At 42.3% G+C, this 12,169-nt stretch overlaps 1 protein-coding gene across 2 annotated transcripts in view; it reads right to left on the bottom strand.

Annotated features, from left to right (window-relative positions):
* tll1 (tolloid-like 1) overlaps positions 1-12,169 on the bottom strand; it is a 90,241-nt gene that overhangs the window by 17,349 nt on the left and 60,723 nt on the right. The window contains exons 16-18 of one of the 2 annotated variants that reach the window (XM_060916581.1): positions 6,455-6,615; positions 1,662-1,842; positions 547-648 (exon numbers count right to left, since the gene is read on the bottom strand). In XM_060916581.1, the coding sequence (XP_060772564.1) occupies positions 547-648; positions 1,662-1,842; positions 6,455-6,615 (444 nt within the window). The remainder of the gene's footprint in view (positions 1-546; positions 649-1,661; positions 1,843-6,454; positions 6,616-12,169) is intronic. The other variant, XM_060916580.1, reaches the window with a different exon arrangement.

The following is a 12,169-nucleotide window of genomic DNA, read 5'->3' as shown; positions in this document are numbered from 1 at the left end:
GGCTCGAACCCAGGACCTTCTTGCTGTGAGGCGACAGCGCTAACCACTACACCACCGTGCCGCCCTCCTTGAATATTATCAACGCAAACTCTATTATCTCTATTATCATTTCAATGATTAGTCTGGTCACATCACAGCATCATATCGTTGACTGTTTTCCTGTAACAGCACCCCCCCACTGCTTTATTCTGACTTCTCTAATGAGATCCTGTGATCAGTGTTGGTACTCTGAAGGGTCTAGTCAAAACGCTGCTGCTAGCAAAAGCACCTTTTTGTGAAGAGGTAACAGGGGTTTTGACTCTTTAGCTTGGTTTAGTGAAAAGAAAGCTGTGACATGAAAGTCAAGCTTGTCTTCCTTAAACCACACCGTAAACCTTTGCTTGAATGGACTGAACTGATCGATCTGTTCATAGAATCTGACATTAGATCAACAAATGCTGTTGAAGGTACATTTGTTGGCACTAAAAGAAAACACCTCATATGCAAGATAGGTTATAGAAAGGCCAATCCATTCCCCAAAACCAGTCATGGGAGAAGCGGCCATACCTGTGACCTGCCCTATGGCTGCCCTATGAGCAGAAGGACGTGAAGCTATGTCCTGACAGGACTTAAATATAAAGATCCGTGCTTTGCAGGTAGCAGGTTTATCTGTGGAAGAGAATGCTCTGAATATTATAGCATACACACAGTATACACACGCATACCATAAGATTACAGAGAACTACTACACCAAATTATTTACAGTCATTTTTTATATCAGTGCACACGACACACATAGTTTCACAAATATTCTTTCAGCTTGGATTTCACTTTCAAGTTTCTCACAGCCAATCTGGCCTGAATTTTAGTGTAATATATACATTTTTTAATATTCCACATATTTTTCTAGACCTGGCACACTGTAGTCACCCGCATTTTTTGGCACCAAGGTCCACATTATAACACATAAAGAGAATGGATGCAAATGAGGTGTAAAGCAGCATCTCAACCGAGACTATTACATTTTTGGGAAATGATTTCACAAAAGAATGAATCTGTGGGGTTTGTCTGGTTCGGAGCTACGAATGTGAAAGAACAGGAAATATGCCATTGCAACAACACACTGAACGTTCCAGTCATGCTGGTGGTCGAAGTTTGTGTTGGGTTTGGACTAAATTTTGGGTTCAGGTTCAATATTTGTCGCTTTGGGTCAGTCAGCTCAGCCGGAATGTTCTCTACTGTACTAAAATTGGGCAGCGATCAAAATTTCAAGCTGGGTCAAATCTTTAGCGCGCACACACACACACATGATATTTGAAGAGCATTGTATGAGCATGTGTAAATCCAGGCTTTGTTCAAATTCTGCAAAATTCCCAGGACAACACTGTGAGAAAGAACAGGGTTAGAGAAACAGGATGACGGACAAAAAAATGTTAAAAAAGGAATCCAAAAAACATCTTCTGAAATCTACACCACAAAACAACAGAACTTGGTTTATATAACCAATGCCACAAAAGTTGGTTTATACAACCAAGTTCAAAAGCTTTTTTGATGTAATTCAATAACGTCAAACACACACACACACACACACACACACACACACGTCAACCAAATCCGCAACAGAGGCATTTTGGGGTTTTGTTTTTCATTATTGCTCGGACCGAGTGTGAAAGTTCACGTACCAGAAAAGAAGTGTGCTTTGAAGCCTTTCTTTGAAACCGTGTTGTCCGACTTAAACTCGATGCGCATGTTGTTGTACTGGGAAGTGATGACCTCAGGAACTTCTGTGCCACAATATTTCCCATGAAGCTTCGAGTCAGATGAGAGGCCGCTCCGCACTTCCACAAAGTCATACTTACACACCTTTCGAAACAATATACAGACATGCTCTCATTGGATATACAGTACACGTTACTGTTCTTTAACATTATTCATAGAAGTCTGCGCAAAGAAGGTTACGCGCAAAATGAAGTAGATCGTCTCTTTAATGCGAAAGTTCTCCAGAAAATATTGTATGGCCTTCAAGTTTACGCTGCTAGTGTTTTAGGTCTTACTGCTGTCCGATGCTTTTAAAAAAGATGCTGTAATGGACGCGATACATCAACAAGTTTTAACATCTTGGAGCTTTTGGAGAAGCATGACCGATGGCTTTTTAATAAAATCAAAAATAGAGACCATAGCTTCCTCGCTGCTTATAAAGAATCACCTGAGCGTCTTAGAAATAGAACCTGTATCAGATCTAAGATAAACACTGAACATTTTTTTTTTTAAAGATATTTTTTTGGGCTTTTTGCACCTTTATTGGATAGGACAGTGTAGAGACAGGAAATGAGCGGGAGAGAGAGAGACGGGAAGGGATCGGGAAATGACCTCGGGCCGGAATCGAACCCGGGTCGCCCGCATTCATGGTATGGCGCCTTAACCACCTGAGCCACGACGCCCCCAACACTGAACATTTTAAGGATAGTTTTTTAATAGGTTAATATTTAAATATAATGTAGCTATATAATTTTTTTTTAGATTTGGGTTTTTTTTTTCATAATTGTAAATATTATAATTACTGCTCATCTTTTTTAATCCATACTAAATTGTAACGTCTGATATGTACTTTTATCTGGTGAAATAAAAACATTTGAAGTGAATTTGAATTCTGTACGCACAGCTAGGGCTGTGCTCGTTTTCCATCAGTTGCTCACGATATCGTACCATATATATCGCGATATATCGAGTTAAACTATGTCTTTAATGTATTGTAAGCAGAGGGCGTGAATACGTTTGGCGCCAAAATTATTCAATCGATGAGTCTCGAGACGAGGCCAGGGAGACATGGGGGACGTAATTAGCGGCTTGCAGCGTCTGTAGCAGAGCGCATTGAAACTTAACAATCTACTGATAACAACATACCGATTGAGCCACTTCCAGTTGATATTATCCAAGCAAACTTCAGATTTGGGTCACCAAATGTCTAAAGATGTTATCTACTTCGTCATTTGTTGTGTTTTAATAACAAAAGTCGGACAATAAAGGCACAAATGACAGAAGGGGTGCTCACACGGCACATATTTGCATCGATGCTGCACCGATGTATTTTGTTGCGATATATCTTACACCGGTGTAAATTTTGTGAAGCGTTCACACGTCACAACCCTGCTTACTAGAGAGAAGCGTGTTAGCACCGGTGCAGCCCCACTTGCGTTCACACGGCAGTTTTTGCGACCGTGCTATACGATAGTAATAATGCGGAAATGAAATATGCGCATGCGTGAAAATGTACTTCCTTTTCCCGGTTGTCATGGCATCACCAAGCGCCGGGAAAACAACGTGGATGAAGACACCAGTGTTGCCAGATACTGCTGATGTTTTCCAGCCCAAAATATGTTCAAATCCGCCAAAATGCACTTAAAACCGCCCAATCTGGCAACACTGGAAGACACGCAGTTCGGTTGTTGTTGATATTCGCCATTTTGGAAGCGCAAAATACCAGGATGCAAATTATGCAATGCCCGTATGTAATCAACTGTCCTCACGCGTAGTGAGTCTACCCCTGTAGCGTTCAGACGTCCCATTTTATATCGGTGCTGCCCCGCAAACTAGCATTTACTCCGGAGTAAATTTCTTAAACCACCTTCCGAGCAGGGTTAGATTTGCACCGGTTTAAGCAGCTTTCAGGGGCTACACCGCTATAACTTTGTACCGTGTGAACGCTCTACCGGGGCAGCCCCGGTGCTACACCGGAGTAAAAGTTGCCGTGTGAACACCCCTAGAGATATTGGATACTAATTAGACAACAAACAGCCATTACGGCATGCTGCTGCCTTAAGACACTGATTCTGATTGGCTGGCTTATAATCCATCAGCCAATCAGAATGAGGGCTGGCCTAATTTCTAGTGCGCATGCCCTGAGTAACTGGAAGCGCCATTTGTAAATAAAAACGTTTTTGGTTGGAACAGGTTGCAAGCATGAATTTCCATCGACTTCTGGCATGAAACATGCTTTAAATCAAGTGAAAATTGATGACAACCTGCTACAGAACCGGGAGATATGCATGAAATATGTCATATATGGGATTTTTGATTTTCAAGTGAGTAAACGATATCGGATCGTACCCCCGAAAATCGTGCATGATCGAGTATCGCGAGCTGTGAGCACAGCCCTATCAAATTAGTGAATCTGATCAGTTAGAAGGTTGATTCATTTTCTCTAACAGCAGCTCTGACTGAAATATAATTCGAATCTCAGGTTTATGTTAACACCTTCGTTCTAATACGTTTCTATATTAAGGAGCAGTTTATTTAATATGTACGGAAGGAGTCTCCAGTGCAAATATATTGTAACAATCAGGATGTTTTCTGACAAGGGAAAGTCTTCAGGAGAGGGTTTGATTTGGTAGCATCACCATTTGTGATTACAGTATGTTTCTGATAACAGCTTGCTCCAAAGTGTTTTATATCACATTACAGGCATTTAGCAGATGCTCTTATCCAGAGCAGCATACAACAGGACCCTGACACACCCCACCTAGCGAGCAACTGGGGGTTAGGTACCTTGCTTGAGGGTACTTCATTCGTTCCTGCTGGTCTAGGGAATCGAACCAGCAACCTTTTAGTCCCAAAGCTACTTCTCCAACCTCTAGGCCATGGCTTCCCCCGTGTATATTTTATTCCTTACGTACACTACCGTTCAAAAGTTTGGGGTCACCCAGACAATTTTGTGTTTTCCATGAAAAGTCACACTTTTATTTACCACCATAAGTTGTAAAATGAATAGAAAATATAGCCAAGACATTTTTCTGGCCATTTTGAGCATTTAATTGACCCCACAAATGTGACGCTCCAGAAACTCAATCTGCTCAAAGGAAGGTCAGTTTTATAGCTTCTCTAAAGAGCTCAACTGTTTTCAGCTGTGCTAACATGATTGTACAAGGGTTTTCTAATCATCCATTAGCCTTCTGAGGCAATGAGCAAACACATTGTACCATTAGAACACTGGAGTGAGAGTTGCTGGAAATGGGCCTCTATACACCTATGGAGATATTGCACCAAAAACCAGACATTTGCAGCTAGAATAGTCATTTACCACATTAGCAATGTATAGAGTGGATTTCTGATTAGTTTAAAGTGATCTTCATTGAAAAGAACAGTGCTTTTCTTTCAAAAATAAGGACATTTTAAAGTGACCCCAAACTTTTGAACGGTAGTGTAAGGCCCTGTCCACACGGCAACGGATTCAGGTGAATCTGATAAAATTGTTTATCATTTCGGCCTGGCGTCCACACGGCACCGGCGTTTTGGGTGCCCCAAAATGAAATCTTTTGAGAACGGGTTCCAGAGTGAAAAAATCTGGCAACGGATCCGTTGCAAAGTCGTCTGGATGAGTAGAACGGATTTGTTTACGATGACGTCACAACCACATGTGCTTCACGCCGGGTAGAAGTGTAACGAACTCGATGCGAGTTGTCAGCAAATCCTATAACTTGGTTCATGAAACGCGCTTACAAAATATTTTCACTGTGAATATTTATTGTGTAATGGTGCAAAGTGAGAGAGAGAGAGAGAGAGAGAGAGAGAGAGAGAGAATAGCCCTTAGGGCAGAGTCAATCCCGCCAGCAAAAATAGGGAAAAAAAGGAGCGATCTCACCTCTTCAGATGTTTATTCCGGACAATTAAAGAATTCTGGAGGATATCAGAATGTTGGCGTACCGGCTTCCATCTACCCCCATTCATTCCTCTTTCCGCGTCTCCATTCAAAAAACGAGCACGTGATTTAAAGGGACTATATCCATAGGATAGGGAGTGAGAAAGTGTGTGCATGTGACAGTGACAGGGATAGTCACTGTGCGCATGCGCAGTTATGCGCATGCGTCTACTTCTATTGTTCTGGTGTCTCCGATGGGACCGTCTTACAGCGCACGTTGCGGTGTGGCATGTGTATTGCATCGTTTTCAGCAAGCGTTGCGTTGCCATATGTACCTGATATTTTACTGATCCGTTGCCCATGTGGACACGATATTTTTAAAAAAAAATCTCGTTGCCGTTGTCGTGTGGATGTAGCCTCAATCTGCTCAAAGGAAGGTCGGTTTTATAGCTTCTCTAAAGAGCTAAACTTTTTCAGCTGTGCTAACATGATTGTACAAGGGTTTTCTAATCATCCATTAGCCTTCTGAGGCAATGAGCAAACACATTGTACCATTAGAACACTGGAGTGAGAGTTGCTGGAAATGGGCCTCTATACACCTATGGAGATATTGCACCAAAAACCAGACATTTGCAGCTAGAATAGTCATTTACCACATTAGCAATGGATAGAGTGGATTTCTGATTAGTTTAAAGTGAGCTTCATTGAAAAGAACAGTGCTTTTCTTTCAAAAATAAGGACATTTCAAAGTGACCCCAAACTTTTGAACGGTAGTGTACATTATATAATTCTGACACTTCTGACCATGCATGCACGCGCACACACACACACACTTCTCACCTCGTTCCCCTCCAATTCAAAGGCCTCAAACTGCACTGATATGCGGTACTGTGTGGGGGCCACCACTTGCCAAACACAGTTCTTGTTGGGCGGGTATTCTTTTGGCCAGCCTGGGGTCGTGATAGTGCCATTCAGTTTGGACAGCAGACCTCCACATGCGGCTACGAGAGCACAGGATACAGAAACAGAAACAAATATTAACATCTGTTTGGCATTACATAACAGATGAATGATGCACTTGTAAGTCTGCATAAAAACAAAAAGGGTTTGAACGTTTGATGGTCGCTGCATTATTTCAGAGTCACCACAATACACTGTGCCTTGCACTGTAATCTAATTAGAGGCAAAAGATTCACATGGGCTATATGCGGATGTGTGCGCGGTTGTGTATTTCCGATTGTGCTTACATGTGGCAATGTGGTGTGAGGTCACAGTGTGAATGCAGGGTTTCTTAAAAAAAAAGTTTCCTTCTAGCACCCTTTTTCTTTGATTTGTCCTTTTTCACTATATATGCTCAATACATATATAAAAAAGAGCAAATTTTTTTTCCAGTGACATAACATTTCTCACAAAAGGTTCGCATAAGCGACTACCATGACTGAAAGGACGGCGGTTATCTTTTAAAGCATAACCGTTAGTGATGAGACGATTTGAAGAGGATTTGTTCTGTAATACCCCTTCACATTTCCGTTTATGAGTAGCACTGTGAACTTTGAAGAATAAATACACACTGGGAGAATAAATACACAATTCTTTACTTCTCAATCCATGTCGTCAGTTAGCTAATCAATAAAACAAACTAAAAAACTGAAGAACTACTGATCTGAATTTCTGATCTGCCTCTAGCCCTGTCGCTAGTCTATTGTGTGATGAGATGCCTCCAGCTAAATAATTTACATAAATTAATATGATTTACTAAAACAGAACATCTGCTACAGAAGTTGTCTATGTTAAAAAAAAAAAAGCCACAGTCGCGAAATGAAAGGGAGTTTAATTTTTCACATCGCTCTGCTCTGTTCGTCATGCTGAAATACTCTGCTGGATCCACTGTCTGCTGTCCGCCCCTGGTATAATGTGATCATGTCGTGCAGTTCTAACTACTGATGTGTAATATTACTTGGCACACTTTAAATGGAAAATAACGTATGGTATATTATTATGCATACAGGGCACTTTTTCGATGGAATAAATTTTTTTTTTTTTGCGGTGCGGTTTCCATCAAATCCTGTGCTCTGATTGGCTGGCGAGCGGGTCCGTATCCTATGGTACGGACCCCGGTTACGGACCTCTGGCAACTCGCTCGTTCACAACAACAACAAACATAGTAGCATTTTTTTGTCAACATTTATCTTTTTTTTAATAAGATTTATTTATAAGATTATCAAAAATCTTATAAATTTTTGACAGCATTTCTCAGGAGAATAGCATCAATTTTACAGCATGGATAGCGATAACGACAGTGTTCACAGCGAAAGCGAGTTTTACTACCCTGAGGAAGAAGAAAGAAAGGAAAACATTTCAGGAGAAAGCTAAAAACCTGTAACTAACGCCAAGCAAAAACATGGCTGAATCCTGAATGACTCCTATTTGTATAAATAGGGGACTACATAGGCAGCAAAATGTAGTTTTTTTTCCTGCCATGGAAGTGCACTTGTATACCGAGGAGGAAGCCATTTGCATTACAGCCGTGAATGAGGATTCAAAATGGCGGCTCGGCTCGGTTTTCCCTTTCGAGCGCTCTCGTTTTCTGTTAGAATTTGGTAAAGAAAAAAATAAATATATTATTTACCAGCTTAAGGTCGGTCCGTATCGCGAAATACTGTGACCTCGGCCCAGAGGGCCTCGCTCAGTACTTTCAAGACCTCGGTCACGGTATTTCGCGATACGGACCTCCCAGCTGGTAAATAACATATATGTATTCTGTTCTCTTCTGGCAGGTTTCATTCATTTGGCTTGACAGCATGCGATATTGTTAGCGTATCACTTATCCTACGTGTATTACGTCACTCTACCCAATGGAGAATGAGCACTGAATATGGTTTAAGATACTGCATGGCTGTCAAGACAACATGACGTCACATGTCAGAGACGTAAAACTTCCGCACTAGCTAGTGAGCGACTGAGACAATTTGTAAACCAACATGGCCGCCAGGTTTGCTTTGTTAAATACGGAAGATTTTGGGAGAATTCTGAAAGAGAAAGATGCGTTGAACACCTGAAAGGGATGTGTATGTATTATAATAATAATGTTGGCCAGCTTTTTTTTTGTGGTATATCAGATATGTTACCATGAGTTGGCCTAGTGGTTAGCGTGTTGGCCTCTTGATCGGGAGATCGGGAGTTCTACTTGCAGTTGGGTCGTACCAAAGACCATCATAAAAATGGTACCTACTGCCATCTGGCAAGGCATGCTGCAATACAGATGCGAGTGGGGAGTCAAACTCTTGCGGTTACCAGAGGAGCCGCCCCTCACTGTAACCCTAGCTATGCAAGAGGCCAAGGGAAACGGAGATCGGCGCTGCCACATGGCGTGGGAAAGGACTTTGACTTATTTCAGATATGTTCCACTCAGCTAGCAACTTGTCTTTGACTCGTTCAGTATCATGCTAGCTGAATGGAATATATCACCAGAGCTTTTTTTTAATTTTATTTTATTTTTCTATTTTCATTTATTTTTTTTTTTTTTCTGTGTGTTTGTGTAGTTTGATGTTTGTTTGAGTGTTTTGTCCGCCGGTTGTGGTGTAGCTCCAGACCCAGTTTTGGGCGTCGGTTCCCTCCAGGCCTTGGTTTGCCGTGGGTGATGCCTGTGCTCCCAGCTGTGGACTGCAGTGAGCTCGTTGCTCATTTTACATCGTGGTTGTCCAGCGCTCTGCGCTTTTTTTTTTTTAACTTTAATTTTTATTGATGTTTTCATTCAACAGTGAGAAATAACAATCACACACCAAAAGAAAAAAAAAATACACAAAGACAAAAAGAAAAAAAAAAAAAAAAGCCTGAAACTTGGGGAATCACATTGTATTTTCAGTCTTCCTCTCCAAAGTCATTATGACCGTCTATGTTTGAGTCCTTATAACTAGGTAACTATGTACATATAACGCACTAACAAAAATAAAACCCAAAAACAAAGAGGGTTTCAACCTGCGGGGCGGTTTTCTCTTTATCCCAGTGCCCCTGTTACTGGGTGGAGAGGAAGTCCTCTGGTTAGAGGGCCTCTCCCTAGACTTAGTACCACTATGGCTATTTAGTCTAGACACGTCCAACTCCATTCACATCGTCACCCCCCCCCCCCCCCCCGCCCCCCCATCGGACATCGTTGTAAAGGCTATTCCAAGAGATTTTAAATGCTATCATTGATTTCACTATTGCAAATGAAATAAGTTTCACATTCTCTTAAATTCTTGTAACCTCTCCTTAAAGCGTTGTGCTGCCTTTTGTCGAGTCCTCCTGTCACCAGCTCGTTGCCATCCCGCTGTATCCACTTCACCTCGGTCCCGAGTTCTGCCCCGCTCCGGAGCTGATGCACCGCTGCTCTCCCCTGCAGCCGTCGGGTCCCTCTCCTCGTCTGGTTCTTCTACCGCGTAGCCCTTTGCCCTCATCGCTCGCGCTGCCTCTTTCGCATCTTCGTATGTTTTCACGCCATCATCCCAGAATATTCTCATTTTTGCGAGCGGAGTTTGAAATCTGATTCCTTCTTGTTTCAGTCTTTTTTTGAGGCTCGCATAAGTTTTCCGTTTCTGCACAACTTCAGTCGCGTAATCATGGTCAAAGAAAACTTTTTTGTTTCCTATAATTATTGTTTTCTTTTCTTTGCCCCATACCTTTTGCAGGATCATTTCCTTAGTCTCGAATTGCAAGAAATTGACGACAATAGACCGGGGCGTCGCGTCTGGGCCAGGTTTTTTCGCGAGGGCTCGGTGGCAGCGTTGGATGTGGAGCTCCGTTCTTTCTGGTAGACCGAGTTCAGTGATTAGCAGGTGCTCCACATATTTGTTTACCGATTCAAAGTCTCTTTCTGCGTCTTCCGGTACTCCATAAATACGCAGATTATTCCTTCGTGATCTGCCTTCTAAATCGGTTAACTTCTCTTGTAGATGGTGTGTCTGTTGGGACATCTCCCTCATAAGAGCACACGAGTCCGCCTGCCACCCTTCAAGTTCAGCGATACGGGCCTGCGCATCTTCAATGCTAGCGCCCTGTGTTTGTAGTTCCTGTCGGTTTTCAGAGTGCTTGCGGTCCATTTCTTCCCGTATGGTTCTAATCTCATTCTTTATCTCGCTTTTGAACGAGGTTAGGTCTTTGTGGAACTCACTTTTTAGCTCCTTTATTTCTTTTTTGATGTCTGCGAGCCCATCTCTTAGCTCCTCTGTGAGATTCGCCATTTTAATGTCCTCGAGGTAGTCCGCTTTGGCTTCTTTAGAGGTTGTTTCACGTTTCTTCTCCTTGTGATTTTTACTCTTGCAGCTTCTTGTTGAGATTCCTTTACTCATAGTTTGCCTTTATGCCATCGAGTTGTATATTTATGTCTTTTTCCTTCCGACTGGGGGGAGCTGACTAACCCTGCGACCACTCACGCCGCCATCTTCCCTCAACCCCAGCGCTCTGCGCTTTAATGCTTGGCGTGATGTTTCGAGCGATGTTGCTCGGTGGCGTTGCAGCGGCTGTGCAGGCGGTTTGGGACACACCAGCGCTCTGCGTGGCGGAGCTTCTGTGCTCGCTTTGTGGATCCATGGCGTGGTGTTGAGCGATGTTGCTGACGGCGTCGCGGCGGCGGTGCTGGAGATGTGGGACTCGTTTTCGTGCGCCTTTTGGTGGGACTGTGGCTGCTACACCACGGGAATTACATCCTGACCCTACTCGGTGGACTTTTTACTTTTTATTTATTTTTTTTATTTTATTTTTTTTTTCTTTGTCTATAATTGTAAAGCGTCCTTGGGTTTCTTGAAAGGCGCTATATAAATTTAACTTATTATTATAATGATATACCACTCAACGCCAGCTAATGTTAATTAAATATCATGCATTTATTTAGAGATCTTTTCATTCTCATTTGTGTTGACAGACTTGTATTAAGCACCTAAAAGTAGAACACGACACCTTAAACATACAATGTGTCTCAGCAAATGTAAAAAAAAAATTCAGTTAAGATAAATTTAGTGCACTGCGGTTGTCCATGATCAGACAGGTCAACTGTTTGAACTAAACCTCTCTGTCCTTCTGTGCTGAGTGCCCACTTTGCCTCATCATCATCAGCGATGGGAATAACGGCGTTAGAAATTAACGGCGTTACTTTTTTTAGTAACGAGTAATCTAACTAATTACTTTTTACATCGTTATAACGCCGTTCCTGTTACTTACAATAAAATACTATGCGTTACTTTATTAAAGCTGTTCTCATCTGGCACGCTGCTCGTTCAGCCTTTCTTTACTCTGCTTTAGTGTGGGGCGGGGAGATGCGAGACAACGGCACAGTAAGCCAATCAGAGTAGATTTGGACAACATACATAGGTAGGCCACGCTTACTGCACGACTGCGCGCTCTTTCAATCAGAAGACAGCGATGGTGAGCGGTCAGCCCAGCGCTGCGCTTTCACATTGGAAATACAGCCATTACTTTCAGGGATGAGAATGAAAAATATTTAAAAAGTCTGAAAAAAACAGGGCGGGGCCCATGGCCCAGGGGTTCCAGGGGCTAATGATTTTTGGCTATTTATTTATT

This window comes from Neoarius graeffei, chromosome 3 (assembly GCF_027579695.1).
Source record: "Neoarius graeffei isolate fNeoGra1 chromosome 3, fNeoGra1.pri, whole genome shotgun sequence".
In the NCBI taxonomy this organism is placed as follows: Eukaryota; Metazoa; Chordata; class Actinopteri; order Siluriformes; family Ariidae; genus Neoarius; species Neoarius graeffei.
This window is presented reverse-complemented; position numbering and strand designations above follow the sequence as displayed.